This window comes from Tursiops truncatus, chromosome 12 (assembly GCF_011762595.2).
Source record: "Tursiops truncatus isolate mTurTru1 chromosome 12, mTurTru1.mat.Y, whole genome shotgun sequence".
NCBI lineage: Eukaryota > Metazoa > Chordata > Mammalia > Artiodactyla > Delphinidae > Tursiops > Tursiops truncatus.
In genome coordinates this window covers 59,493,081-59,508,819 of record NC_047045.1, presented here as the reverse complement: position 1 = coordinate 59,508,819, position 15,739 = coordinate 59,493,081, and the positions used below count along the sequence as shown (strand labels likewise).

General features: G+C 40.3%; 1 protein-coding gene across 8 annotated transcripts in view; it reads left to right on the top strand.

Annotated features, from left to right (window-relative positions):
- The window catches only part of SLC18B1 (solute carrier family 18 member B1), a 45,351-nt gene that overhangs the window by 21,311 nt on the left and 8,301 nt on the right, over nt 1-15,739 (top strand). For all 8 annotated transcript variants that reach the window (XM_073789607.1, XM_033867746.2, XM_033867747.2 and 5 more), the window contains 5 exons: nt 5,239-5,334; nt 5,654-5,727; nt 6,450-6,597; nt 8,755-8,911; nt 12,846-12,982. In XM_073789607.1, the coding sequence (XP_073645708.1) occupies nt 5,275-5,334; nt 5,654-5,727; nt 6,450-6,597; nt 8,755-8,911; nt 12,846-12,982 (576 nt within the window). In that variant the 5' untranslated portion in view covers nt 5,239-5,274. The remainder of the gene's footprint in view (nt 1-5,238; nt 5,335-5,653; nt 5,728-6,449; nt 6,598-8,754; nt 8,912-12,845; nt 12,983-15,739) is intronic.

The window sequence follows — 15,739 nt, the reverse complement described above, 5'->3', positions numbered from 1 at the left end:
TAATAGGTGTAGATTTGAAGAGTGGGCTCTTTTTCATTTTTAATAACAGCCTTAGGGTTGACAAATGCACTGTCAAAACTTGCTCTTTCTCCTTCGTATTCTGTTAACCTTCCTATTAGCTAGAGCCAACTAGATCAAGGGAGAGCAAGGCCCTTCTTCTTCTTTTTTTTTTTTTTTTTTGCGGTACGCGGGCCTCTCACTGTTGTGGCCTCACCCGTTGCGGAGCACAGGCTCCGGACGCACAGGCTCAGCGGCCATGGCTCACGGGCCCAGCCACTCCACGGCATGTGGGATCTTCCCGGACCGGGGCACGAACCCATGTCCCCTGCATCGGCAGGCGGACTCTCAACCACTGCGCCACCAGGGAAGCCCAAGGCCCTTCTTCTTAATTTCTGGCACAGGATTCTTATTTCTACTCATCCTTTTTGTGGCCCCCTCCTTCTTTGGCAGAGGATTATAAGTGAACTAGAAGTTGCTTTTAATAGCTGTTCTTGCTGTCCTAATGTGAAGCAGGATCCGCATGCCAAAAGTGGTATTCAGTTACTGCTGTGGTATGTGATTCTAGGACATCCTAAGTCACCATCCTGCTTCCACAGAGAATGTGGGAACCCGTGCAAGATGGAAGCTGACATGACTGCTGGGACCATGACACAAGTAACTTTTGCAAGTCTGTGTTCTCATCTGTAAAATGGGGCCAGCTAAAAATACATCCCTTATTTAATTGTTGTTAGAAACCATATAGAACAGCGTGGCTCATAGTGAGGGTTCAATAAATGTTAGTTGCTGTGACTATTATATATTTTCTGCCAGGCTCTAGAATTAAATACCTTTCAGAGCTATTAAGCAAAGAACATGGATGTGACTTGACCAATGAATGTTCTTTGTACATCTTAATTCACCCCTTTGTTGATACCTTCCCTTCAAGGTACCTGTTTTATGTTACTAGGGCTGTTGTAACAAAGTACCACAGACTGGGGACAACAGAAATTTATGGTCTCACAGTTCTGGTGGCTAGAAGTCCAAAATCAAGGTGTCATTGGCAAGGCTGGTTCCTTCTGAGGGCCGTGAGGGGAAGATCTGTCCCAGACCTCTCTCTCTGGCTTGTAGATGGCCAACTTCTCCGTGTGTCCTTTCATACCATCTTCCCTCTACACGTGTCTCTGTGAAGAAATTTCCCCTTTTTACAAAGATATGAGTAATATTGGATTAGACTCCACCCTTAACGACCTCATTTAAACTGATTACCCCTGCAAAAACTATATCTCCAAATAAGGTTACGTTCTGAGGTACTGAGAGTTAGGACATCAACATAAGAAGTTTGAGGGACACAATGAACCCCGTAACACCACCTGACCTTTGTGTAGTAGAAATGTGGACTCTGTGTTCCTGTCTACACACAGTGTAACCTTTTGCTAGGATACCAATGAAGGCATCGTTCATAGTGAGATCTCTCTTTTCTCCACACCATTATCTCGTGTGATGATTAGTAATGGAAGGGGAATGGCTAATCCTGAGTCTCATAGAATTATGGGCTGAAATCCTGCCCAAGCAGTTTCTACAATGCTCTGGGTTCAACTTCTCCACTGTCTCCCACCACCAGGCACTTAGGGACCACACTTCAGGGGTAGGGGGTGCTTCCTAGAGTGAGGGGACCTTTCCTGCCTATAGTTTAGCCATGAAAAGTAGAGTTCACCTATCTGATTTCCTGTGGTATGCTGCTTTGAGAACTGTAGGGTTTATTTAGAGACATAATAACATAAGAAGAACATTTTCTTTAAAAGACAAGGTTTGAATGATGATCATAACTTCATATGGGAAGCAATAAAGTAAATTTTTATCTTAAAATTGTAGTTAGGGAGAAAAGGTAAAGAAATAGAATTATGGCTGTTGTCGAGGACGGATTTTAAAGGGAGTGTGTGTATGCACATGCATTTCTGTATTCAGAGTAAAGTGATTTGTGGAAGAGCTGAAGCTCTGGCAGAAGGATGAATCTAAGTCGGATCTTCTGACCATAGCTATTCACTGCTGGCTCCTGGGTACCACGCGTGATGCATAGAAGGTGCTCGGTAAATGATTCCTGACTGCCTGAGAGGACAGATGTGTGTTTCAGGCTTAGTGCTTCATGGTATGCCAAGTTGCCAATCTTATCTTTAAGAAATTAAACTCATATTTTAACCCCTTACATGGTTATAGCTAGAACCTGATCTAAGGATCTACCATAGTTCCAGGGTTTTAAAAAGGTTTTCAAACCTTTTGTCTATTCATTTGTACATCACAACTAATAGTAGCATTTGAAGTTCAAAAGAAGTAGATTTAGAATAAATACTATATCATCTGTAGCAAATTTAGGAGCTCACTGATAGAATAGGCTACAAATATTAATAGGGATCATTGATGGGCAATAAACTACTCCAAATGTTTCAGGAGAACAGAGAGAATGTCGGGAGCTGGGGGAGCTTCTTTCATCTGTGTTATTGATGTCAGGAAAGGAAACTTCATCTTCTCTGAACTGTCAGGTGGTTGAGAGTGGGTGTTAGAAACAGAACCACACTGAACAGTCTTTGGGATGACTCATGTGCCAGCTTAAGGAGCTTCCTGTTCTTGAGTTTTTTTGACCAGCAAAGTGATTTTTTAATTTATTTGCACTCAAACCTTCCTCCTGTGTGTTTCTCCTTTTTTAAAAAAATTTAATTTTATTTATTTATTATACAGCAGGTTCTTATTAGTTATCTATTTTATACATATTAGTGTATATATGTCAATCCCAATCTCACAGTTCATGCCCCCGTCCACTTTCCCCCCTTGGTGTCCATACGTTTGTTCTCTACATCTGTGTCTCTATTTCTGCCTTGCAAACTGGTTCATCGGTACCATTTTTCTAGATTCCACATATATGCATTAATATACGATATTTGTTTTTCTCTTTCTGACTTACTTCTCTCTGTATGACAGTCTCTAGGTCCATCCACATCTCTACAAATGAGCTGATTTCATCCCATTTTATGGCTTTATATATTCATCTGTCAGTGGGCATTTAGGTTGCTTTCATGACCTGGCTATTGTAAATACTGCTGCAATGAACATTGGGGTGCATGTGTGTTTTTGAACTATCGTTTTTTCTGGGTATATGCCCAGTAGTGGGATTGCTGGATCATACGATAATTCTGTTTTAGTTAAGGAACCTCCATACTGTTCTCCATAGTGGCTGAATCAATTTACATTTCCACCAACAGTGCAAGAGGGTTCCCTTTTCTCCACACCCTCTCCAGCATTTGTTGTTTGTAGATTTTCTAATGATGCCCATTCTAACTGGTGTGAGGTGATACCTCATTGTAGTTTTGATTTGCATTTTCTCTAATAATTAGTGATGTTGAGCAGCTTTTCATGTGCTTCTTGGCCATCAGTATGTCTTCTTTGGAAAAATGTCTATTTAGGTCTTCTGCCCATTTTTTTTTTTTAGAAGATGTTGGGGGTAGGAGTTTATTAATTTATTTATTTTTGCTGTGTTGGGTCTTCGTTTCTATGTGAGGGCTTTCTCTAGTTGTGGCAAGCGGGGGCCACTCTTCATCGCGGTGTGCGGGCCTCTCACTATCGCGGCCTCTCTTGTTGCGGAGCACAGGCTCCAGACGCGCGGGCTCAGTAGTTGTGGTTCACGGGCCCAGTTGCTCCACGGCATGTGGGATCCTCCCAGACCAGGGCTCGAACCCGTGTCCCCTGCATTAGCAGGCAGATTCTCAACCACTGCGCCACCAGGGAAGCCCCAAGATACTTCATATAAATGGAATCATGTAGCATTTGTTCTTCTATGACTGGCTTACTCCGCTTAGCATAATTTCCTCAAGGTTCATCCATGTTGTTGCAAATGCCAAAATTTCCTTCTTTTTGAGGCTGAATAATATTCCATTTTATGTGTATACCACATTTTCTTTATCTATTCATCAATCAATGGACATTTGTGTTGTTTCTATATCATCTTGGCTATTTCGAATAATACTGCAGTGAACATGGGAGGTGCAGATATATCTGAGACCCTGCTTTCAATTCTTCTGGATATATACTCAGAAGAGGGATTGCTGAATTATATGGTAGTTCTATTTTTAATGTTTTCAGGATCCTCCATATTGTTTTCCATAGTGGCTGCACTATTCTGCATTCCCACCAACAGTGTATAAGGTTCCAATTTCTCCACATCCTCATCAACACTTGTTATCTTTTGTTTTTTTCAATAGTTGCCATCCTAACTGGTTCGAGATGATATCTCATTATGATTTTAATCTGCATTTCCCTGACGATTAGCGATCTTGAGCAGCTTTTCATATATCTGGTGGCCATTTGTATCTCTTTTATAGAAATGTCTGTTCACGTTCTTTGCTCATTTTTAAATCAGGTTCTTTGTGGTGGTGTTTTGGACTATTGAGTTGTAGGAGATTCTTACATATTTTGGATATTAACCCCTTATATAGAGGTGGTTTACAAATACTTTCTTCCATTCTGTAGGTTGCCTTTTCAGTCTGTTGATTGTTTCCTTTGCTGTGAAGATTTTTAGTTTGATGTAGTTCCATTTGTCTGATTTGTTTTGTTGCCTAAGATTTTGGTGTCAAATCCAAGAAATCATTGCCAAGATCGATGTCAAGAAGCCCTCACCCCCTGTTTTCTTCCAGAAGTGTAACAGTTTCAGATTATATGTTTAATTTGCTTTGAGATTATTTTGTGAGTGGTGTAAGATAGGAGTCCAATTTCATTCTTTTGCATGTGGGTATCCAGTTTTCCCAACACCATTTGTCGAAGAGAATATCTCTTCCCCATTGTGTGTCCTTGGCACACTTGTGGAAGATCAATTGACCATATTTATGTGGGTTTATTTCTGAGCTTTCTATTTTGTTCCATTGGTCTATATGTCTGTCTTTATGCCAGTAACACACTGTTTTAATTACTGTACCTTTGTAACTTATTTTTGAAATCAAAAAGTGTGATTCCGCCAGCTTTGTTCTTTTTTCTCTCAAGATCGTAAAGCTAACAATTTTTTATAGGCTTGGTGAGTGAATTACTTTCATGTCAGAGACTAGGTTTAATAGTGTCCTTTCCTTCCTCACCCTGTTTATTTTAAAATAATAATCTTTGAAATTACTCTACGGGTAAAGGTTACAAGAAGATGATGCTCTGATCTAATAGCTCCATTTTTCTATATTGGTGCTAATTTGCCTTTCAAACTTTGTTTTCTTTTCTGTTTCTTTAAAGGCTGAAAAGAAGGGAGCCAGCAATACAGTTATTGGTATGATCTTTGGATGTTATGCTTTGTTTAACTTGCTGGCATCTTTGGTATTTGGAAAATATGTAAGTATTAATTTTTTAAAATTGTGTAATGAGTTATTCTAATTTACTAGTCTAGAACTTCCACTGATACAGAAATAACCACCATTATATTTTATGAATCATGCTTCAGTTGACAGTTCCATTCTTAAAGTTGATTGATTTTTAACTTCTTCCATGTTTGTAAGCAATGCATGTTGTCATTCCATTAAAGACTTATAATGTTTTGTTAACTGTACATATCTTCCCCAAATCTTTTGTTTCCTGATACAGTGGATTTGTTTATGTCACTATAGACTTGTAGCAGTCATCAATTTACACTTTTCTTTGACATTTATTATAGCTTGTACATATTGGAGCAAAATTTATGTTTGTAGCAGGAATGTCTGTCTCAGGAGGAGTTACAGTTCTCTTTGGGTAAGTCATGTTCTGATATGTTTGGGATCTTGAAGAGATTTCATAATTTATCTTCAGTTTAAAATGTTAATGGTTTATGTAAATCAGTCAATACCATGTGACTAATGTTGAAGGGAGTTGAATGATACAGTGAATGGAATGAATGACATTGATCTTAAGAAAGGAGTCCTCTAGGGGATCACCATTAAGCCGGCTGCTGAATCTGTTCTTTAGGACTCCTGTGATCGTGAGAGACAGAAACTTAACTCCCTTTTCTGAGTCACAAAAACTTTTTGGCTTAAGCAGAAAGGTGAATTTCTTACCTAAAGAATCAGCTGAAGAACATAAGGATACAAATGTTAAGATAATGTCATCAGAAATCTTTCTCAGGTTCCTGGTTTTGCTTTCCTCTTCCTGTGTTTTTTTTATGTTTGGGGGGAGACCTAAAACTAAGAAGGCTTTCTACGTATGTTCTTATCAGAGTGGCTCTACATTTTTCAAAAGGCCTACTTAGGATTATTATTTAGGGCATCAAATATATCAGTAAAAAAGCGCAATGAGGCTGTCATTATAACTCAGATTCTTCCTACTAAAAATATAACAAAGAAACTCTTAAAAAATTTGTATTCTGAAGAGATTTATTTTAATAACTGTGGTTGAGGTACTACTGTTTTCAGTGAGTACAGTTAAAAAAAAAATCAAAATCCATTTGGCACTTGAGAGTCATCTTATTCTTTTTTTAGTGTATTGGACCAAGTTCCAGAAGGACCCATGTTTATTGCTATGTGTTTTCTAGTGAGAATAATTGACGCAATCAGTTTTGCTGCAGCAATAACCGCATCTTCTTCTATCCTTGCAAAGGCTTTTCCAAATAACGTGGCTACAGTAATGGTAGGTATTTTATACACTTTTCCTATTTTCCTTTTAGTGTAGGCTAAAATATTTATTTGGCCTTTCAAGTTAAACCTGGGGCCCATTCTTCTAGACCTGCCTTTTTTCTACTTTCTGTTTTTGTTACCTTTTACCCCAATTTCTGCCTGTAGCAGCAAGCTGTCAATAAAGATACCCTTAGTCTACTTAGGTGCTCTTCCTGGGCTTAGAAGCCCCTGAATGGGCAAAACCAAATGTTCTTTTTACCCCTTAAAAAATGAAAAACCCTCTCTAATAGTATTTCGTTGTCTCTCTATAGCCTAGATTGTAGCTAGGCCGCCTGAAGCAGATTTATACTAGAGTCCTTCCTCCACTTTTCCCAGGTTCACGGAAAGGACCTTAGAGATCATTCTGAAGTCCATAACTGCTTCTGTGCAGTCAGTCTGAGGAGCGCCCTCTTATTTTACCAAAAAAATCCAGAGCCTGGTAGCATCGTATTGGCGTACATTCTCATATATTGCCTCCACGCCTCGACACCAGGTATTAGAGACATACCAGGTTCCTGTCCTAGCTCTTGGCTGCTGTCTCCCTGATCCCAACTAGCCTTTCCCATAGCTCATTCCTCTGGACCCAGACATCCCCGAAGGACTCCTGGTTTGCATCACAGAGCAGGCACCACCCTCAGAGACCTCAGGGTCTAATCAGCTCAGTACCAAGGATTCTCCCATTTACCCATATTAATACTGCAGTTTGAAAGTTTTGACACTCAGGTAAACTGTTTGCTGTAAAAATATAAATCTTCACACTTTTATTAAATATATGTACACATATATTTATACACCCATGTAAGTATATATATATATATATATATGTATGTATATATATCTGTATAGATTCACTTTAGGTTCTGTAGTCATTTGCCATGCAATGGTGGCCACTGTAACAGGTGTACTCTTTACATTTCTCAAGAAGGATTCAGAAGGATGCTAATCCATTGACATGCTCTGTAAGACAAGGTTTTGTGGCTAAACATGTTTGGAGTGTGCCTTTGCTGTCCTGCAACTTAGAGATGGCCAGTTCACATTAGAGCTAGTTGTATTTCATTTTATGTGTCAACAGTCTATTTACAACATTTTCCCATTTTCCCATAGGATTGTGTTTTTTCTTTTCTCTAAATTTTTTAAAATATGTTTGTTTATTTATTTGGCTACATTGGGTCTTCGTTGCTGCACGCAGGCTTTCTCTAGTTGCGGCAAGCAATGGCTACTGCTTGTTGTGGTACACGGGCTTCTCATTGCAGTGGCTTCTCTTGTTGCGGAGCATGGGCTCTAGGTGCGTGGGCTTCAGTAGTTGTGGCATGCGGGCTCAGTAGTTGTGGCTCGTGGGCTCAGTAGTTGTGGCGTATGGGCTTAGTTCCTCCACGGCATGTGGAATCTTCCCGGACCAGGGATCCAATCCGTGTCCCCAGCATTGGCAGGCAGATTCTTTTTTTTTTTTTTTTTTTTTTTGCGGTGCGCGGGCCTCTCACTGCTGTGGCCTCTCCCGCTGCGGAGCACAGGCTCCGGACGCGCAGGCTCAGCGGCCATGGCTCACGGGCCCAGCCACTCCACGGCACATGGGATCTTCCCGGACCGGGGCATGTCCCGTGTCCCCTGCATTGGCAGGCGGACTCTCAACCACTGTGCCACCAGGGAAGCCCGGCAGGCAGATTCTTAACCACTGCACCACCAGGGAAGTTCCTCCCATAGGACTGTTGATTTTTCTCATTGATTAGTAGTTGCTCTTGTGATGCATTTGGGAAATTAGTTCTTTGTCAATATTTTTTCCCCATTCTTCATTTGTCTTTTGATTTTTTTTTGCCATTCATAGTTTTTCATATTTTCATGTAATCAGATTTATCAGTCTTTTCTTTTGTGTCTTCTAAGTTTTTATGTCATAATTAGAAAATTTACCTCACCATAAGGATTAGAAAACAAAAAACTCTCATTTTTAATTTTTCTAGTACTTATATGATTTTAATATGTATGTTTAAATTTTTGGTCCATCTTGGGTGTGTGTGTGGTATGTGTATAAATTGTAAAGTGGATAGAATTTTTTTCAGATCCTGCCCATTAAATCTTTGTTCATTTTTCAAACAAAACATATTAACTCAATTTTCTTTCGTTTTCCCATTTGTAGGGAAGTGTTGAGTCTTTTTCTGGACTGGGTCTAGTACTAGGGCCTCCTTTGGGTGGCTTATTGTATCAATCCTTTGGCTATGAGGTGCCTTTCATTCTTCTGGGATGCATAGTTCTGCTGATGGTTCCCCTCAACATGTGTATTTTACCTAATTATGGTAAGGCCTCATATATTACTCACTTTAAGAACCTTAAATTTAAGTATTTTTATGCTTTTGTAGGAGACCAATATCTCCTCCCTGTTGCCTTTCCCTCCCATCCTCCCTATCCCACCCCTCCAGGTGGTCACAAATCACCGAGCTGATCTCCCTGTGCTATGCGGCTGCTTCCCACTAGCTATCTATTTTACGTTTGGTAGTGTATATATGTCCATGCCACTCTCTCACTTTGTCCCAGCTTCCCCTTCCCCACACCCTGTGTCCTCAAGTCCATTCTCTACGTCTGCATCTTTATTCCTGTCCTGCCACTAGGTTCATCAGAACCATTTTTTTTTTTTTAGATTCCATATATATGTGTTAGCATACAGTATTTTCTCTTTCTAACTCACTTCACTCTGTATGACAGACTCTAGGTTCATCCACCTCACTACAAATGACCCAATTTCGTTCCTTTTTATGGCCGAGTAATATTCCATTGTATATATGTACCACATCTTCTTTATCCATTCATCTGTCTATGGACACTTAGGTTGCTTCCATGACCTGGATATTGTAAATAGAGCTGCAATGAACATTGTGGTACATGACTCATTTTGAATTATGGTTTTCTCAGGGTATATGCCCAGGTGTGGGATTGCTGGGTCATATGGTAATTCTGTTTTTAGTTTTTTAAGGAACCTCCATACTGTTCTCCATAGTGGCTGTATCAATTTACATTCCCATCAGTAGTGCAAGAGGATTCCCTTTTCTCCACACCCTCTCTAGCATTTGTTGTTTGTAGATTTTCTGATGATGCCTATTCTGACCGGTGTGAGGTAATTCCTCATTGTGGTTTTGATTTGCATTTCTCTAATGATTAGTGATGTTGAGCATTCTTTCATGTGTTTGTTGGCAATCTGTATATCTTCTTTGGAGAAATGTCTATTTAGGTCTTTTGCCCATTTAAAATGGTTTGGCAAACTTTCTGTTTATCTAAAGAAGGATCTTCTCTTTAGATTGAATGGAAAAATCTGGTATTTTTTTTAAATCTCAAAAATTGATAATGTTAAGGGTATAAATATTGATTTAGGGGTTCCCATTGAGTACCTTTAAATATTAATGTTTTAGGAAAGCTTATAGATAGAAGCTAGAAAATTAAATTTCCTTTTATTTTGATGATATTGGCAGAATTTTGTTCTATAGGTTCCACCTCACTCATTTAGCTGCTTCTAGACCCATGAACAATGTAGCTTTAGGTTTGGGTGTCTAAGAGTCAACTTCGGTCCCTCCCTCTCTCTCATCCTTTATATCTGCTCGCCAAGTCACCTCTTCCATACTGCACTAAAGAAATATTTTTAAAACACAGTCAAGTACATGACAATCCTCTTAATAAAAATCCCTAAATCCATGAAATGAGAGCTTTATCCTGAAAGCCACTAGGAGCTGTTGTTAGGTGTCAGCAGGGGAGTCACGTGAGTTGAACTATCTCCCACTTCTACTCTACCTAACTCCTACTCATCCTTCAAAACTTAATTTGTATGACCTCTTCTGGGAAGTTTTTCTGAACCTTCTCAATCAATGATCTAAATGCTAAGTCACTAGTGCCACAGTGCTCTGCATTTTTCCTGCCCCTTCACACCTGAGGGCCACACCACTTCCTCATCTCTAAGAGCAGTTTCCTGTGGCAGGCATTGTCAACCATGGAGTTCTGTCCCTCCAAGAAGAATGTATCAGAATTGGAGGAAGCAGAGAGAATACCTGAGTAGCTTGGAAAAGCTTCCCAGGTGATTTTGTCACGTGCCTCTGGAAGTAGGTATCACCATAAGTTTTCATTGCTTGGGCTTCATCAGCAGCTTAGTTAAACTCATTATGTGTTCATTTTCATGTATGTTCCTGTATGTTCTTATTGCGATAATCCCCTTTCCCACTGGATTTAGAGAAAGGGACCATTTATGCCATAATAATTTGTCTTATACCATACATCCATAATACCTTCTATATGCATAATAAATGTAATTGATTACAGTTGATCTTTTATCATTTATATTTTAAAGGTGACTAATAAACATCTGTAATATACAGTCCAAAATCCATACCCAATGAAGTCTCCCTGCTGGCACGGCCACACTGAGCCACATGGTGGTGCCTATCCCCGTTCTAAGTCAAATCTGTAGTTAAACATCCTAGGCTGGGCTCACAATTGGTTCATCATTGAATATTTGGCTAATAGTTAAGAAACTAACACCACAGTTTAACTTTATCCCTCATCTCCTGACAAAGTCCAAGTGTAGTACTTAAAATAGTTGAACCACACTTTATGCTTTTCTGGTACTTTGCTCCCTACTGGATCATTATTCACCAAGAATTTATTGAGTAATGAACTGTGGTGGGTGCTTTTGGAGAAATGAGGATATGTCAGTGCTGATTTGGCCCTCAGAGAGATTCCTGGCCTGGCTCAGTGCACAGTCTCCTAACTCGTCCCCCTGTCTGCATTTCCCAGGAGACCACAGAGGGGTCTCTTTAAACCACAAATCTGATTCTCAGTCTTTGTTTGCAGTGTCTAGTGATTTCCCAGGCTTCTTAGCCTATTTTACAAGTGCTGCATAATCTTATCACTACATCCTTCTCCAATGTGATCTCTCTTCCCTACCCTCCAATTTCCATCCTCCACCTTTGCTTCTGCTCTTTCATTTCCTCAAACAGAATAGTTTTCCCTCACTTCTGAGTCTTGGAATGAGCCATTCCTGGATAATATGCCTGGATTATTCTTTCCTCCTTCTTTGCTTGTTCCTCTCAAGCTCATCTTTTAGGCAGCAACTTAGATATTACTTCTTTTGGAAATTCTTTCCTAAACAGCTTTCCCTGTTTTTTTAAGGCAACCCTCTCATATGCGCCAATCCATACCCTCCTAGCTCCATCCTAGCTCTCTCCACACCTTACTGTATCTTCTCTGTGAGGTCAGGGTCTGGGTTTGTCTCCTTTGCCTTTGTCTGCCCAGCATTTTGCATGGTATCTGACTCAGCATAGATTTTGTTCAGTAAATTAGTTGGAAGATAGGAAAGTCATCAAACAGTAGTAAACCACGTAAAATGAAATACAGTTTAAGTGCTAAATTACATGGTATAGATTAGAAGTGCAGTAGGAAACAGAAGTAAAATTTGTGGGGTAATTAGGGTCACAGCCAGACTTTACAGAGTGAATAGAACTTGAAAAATTAGCAGGGGAAAAAGAAGGGAGTTGTAGGATATGATTGGCGGCTTGGGAACACCATACCTGGTGCTTGGGATGGTGCAGAAGTTGTGTTGCTGTTGGAATGGCAGGACTTGAGGTTGCTGTTCAACTGACCTTTACTGCCAAATGGAATGTACACATGATTCAGTAGCATCTCATTTTTTTTTTGGCCATACCACACGGCATGCAGGATCTTAGTTCCCTGACCAGGGATCGAACCCATGCCCCCTGCAGTGGAAGCAGGGAGTCCTAACCACTGGACTGCCAAGGAAGTCCCGAGCATCCCTTTCAATCCAGTGTTTTTTTTCACGAGCAGAAAAAAGTTGTTTTGTATTTTTGATTAACTCAGATTCCTCCTCAGCACACACACATTGTTCCCTGATAAAGCGTCTGGCTTTTCCTATGCACCAAATCAAACTTTACATATTCTCTACCCCATCTGGGAAGGCCTCACTGACTTCTAGGTTATGACCCATAACCAAGACTGCTTCTTCTCACACTCTTGATTCCAGTTGATTCTTTTTGAATTAGAGAAATTATTTTTAAGAACACTGAAATGGCCTCTAGGTTTGAATAACTTATATGCAAATTTTAGGCAAACTCAAAAGTGTGGTTATTTTGATTACTGGATAAAGGTGACCTTACCAATTTTACTTTTCAAAATAGATTGAAAGATAAAGTTAAGCAATTTTCTTTAATTTCTTTTTTTATTTTTACCCCACAGAGTCTGATCCAGGGAAACACTCATTCTGGAAACTCATCATTTTACCCAAGGTTGCCTTTATATCCTTCGTCATTACCTCACTCAGCTCAGGTTTTGGCTTCCTTGATCCTACGCTGTCCCTCTTTGTTTTGGAGAAGGTGAGTATGCTGGTGATGCAGACCTCCCCATTGTAGCGGGTGGACATAATTGCTTGCTCTTGGGCCCTGCTTGATGGAAAATCCTAGGAGTGGCTTCAAGAAGGAGGCAGAATGACAGCTACTCACCAAGACAGCCTGTACCTTCCCTCTGTGATGTCCCTATAACTAGGGGTCTGATTTGGTGTAAATGAAAGAAGCCTTTCATCTGGTCTCCTTTTTCCAAGGCCTTGCTCGAGTCATCATAGGTCTGGCTTGGGCAACATCCTGGCTGCTTAATAAGGATACTTTCCTCTGTTTTGATTCCAGTGAGGCATTTGGGATACTTAGTGGCTCATTTAATGTGAGGTGTCCCTTCTTTTCTAGCAGATCCCCTCTGGGTCCATTTACTTTTTAGTCTATTGCATACATATTCAAAAGACTGTGGGCTATATTAATCTGAGATGAGAGAAAGGAACCAAGAATCTCTCTCCATCTTTTTTTTTTTTTTGGTATGCGGGCCTCTCACCGTTGTGGCCTCTCCCGCTGCGGAGCACAGGCTCCGGACGCGCAGGCTCAGCGGCCATGGCTCACGGGCTCAGCTGCTCCGCGGCATGTGGGGTCCTCCTGGACCGGGCCACGAACCCGCGTCCCCTGCATCGGCAGGTGGACTCTCAACCACTGCGCCACCAGGGAAGCCCTCCATCTTTTTAATGCTGAAAATTATATACTGAATTTTAAAGTTTGATGTTATAGCAATTTGTTCTTAGATATTTTTGAAAAAAGATTATTAATAAATAATGCAATAAATTACTAAGTCTGATAGTTAATTATCCTGGAGAATTAATCTATGTTTATAAAGACAGAAATCTACTAGCTGCAGTCCATACTCACTTTATTTGAGGCCCTAGAATGAAAAAAGCACAGTTACCAGAAACACAACCCCTTCAAGTCAGTAAAGACAGTTTTGGGTATTTCACAGGTAAACTTGGGGACTGTTATTTTAGTGCCAGACCCAAGTTTTGGAAAATAATATAATATCACACTTAAGAAGTAAGCATCTATGCGGTAATGCATAAGAAAAATACTTTGTATTTATGGTGACACATTCCATTCACATTATCAACAACGTGTCTCTTTTTTTTTTAATATAAATTTATTTTTTTATTTATTTTTGGCTGCATTGGGTTCATTGCTGCACGCAGCTTTCTCTAGTTGCAGAGAGCGGGGGCTACTCTTCATTGCGGTGCGCGGGCTTCTCATTGCGGTGGCTTCTCTTGTTGCGGAGCTCAGGCTCTGGCTGTGTGGGCTTCAGCAGTTGTGGCACATGGGCTCAGTAGTTGTGGCTCGTGGGCTCTAGAGCACAGGCTCAGTAGTTGTGGCACACAGGCTTAGTTGCTCTGCAATATGTGGGATCTTCCTGGACCAAGGCTTGAACCTGTGTCCCCTGCACTGGCAGGCACTGAACAACCAGGGAAGCCCAACAACGTGTTTCTTTAAGTCATTTTTCTGTTCTTTTAAGAAGTGTGTCCAAACAATGAAAAAAAAATTTGTAACCAATCTCTCATAAACCCAAGTTGCTCGTGTCTAACTTATTAAAAAATCCTTAGAAATGTACTTTCTGGTTTTTCTATCACATTTTTGTTCCTGTTGCCCTTCTTCTGCCTTCTTAACAGTTTTTTGTATTGGCTGTTTGCTATCCAGTCGCTCAGCCTTTTAGGGAAGGAGGGTTCCACCCTGTCTCCCCCGTTGTAAAATCAGAAAAGGACATTTCTGACTTTTGTATCTTGCTACTGTCTTTAAAGGGCTGATTTTTAGCTTGAGTTATGTCATTAAAATTATTCAAACATATACTGATGTATAAATGGATCTCATGGGCTTAATTAAGGATTAGTTAAGGAAATTAAGGAAAATGAGAACAACTCAGATAACCAAGAAAGGCATGTATATCATGTTGGTAACAGGAACAGCAGCAGAGTTATGAGGTAGCTTACTACTTTAGAAGGCTTTTAAAATGTGTCATACCATCTAATTCTTTAATTAGAAATTTATATCTCTTTGAGATGGATAGAATAGATATTCTTGTCAGTGTTTTTGACACCAGTGCACTTCAGTCTGCGGGCAGTGAGCATCCCCTGGGATTTTTGTTAGAAATGCACATTCGCAGACCTCATCCCAGACTTTTTGAATCAGAAATTCTAGGGCTGGTGTCCAAGAACCTCTTATAACAAGTTCTCCGGACTTCTCTTGTGGTGCAGTGGTTAAGAATCTGCCTGCCAATGCAGGGGACACGGGTTCGAGCCCTGGTCCGGGAAGATCCCACATGTCTCGGAGCAACTAAGCCCATGCACCACAACTACTGAGCCTGTGCTCTAGAGCCTACGAGCCACAACTACTGAGCCCGTGTGCCACAACTACTGAAGCCCACACACCTTGAGCCTGTGCTCCACAACAAGAGAAGCCACCACAATGAGAAGCCCACGCACCTCAAGGAAGAGTAGCCCCCGCTCGCAGCAACTAGAGAAAGCTCGGGCACAGCAATGAAGACCCAATGCAGCCAAAAATAAATAAATAAATTTATTTTTTAAAAAACCCACAAGTTCTCTAGGTAATTTTTTGTGCATACTAACGTTTGCAAAGCACTGATTGACATGTAAAAATGCTATGATTCATAGAAGGATAATTATACTATATTTAATGTCAAATGCTACAAATCAAAAACATCCAGGACTTCTGACCTGTGGTTAGGTTTTTTCCCCTATAGAGAAAATGTAATCCGTT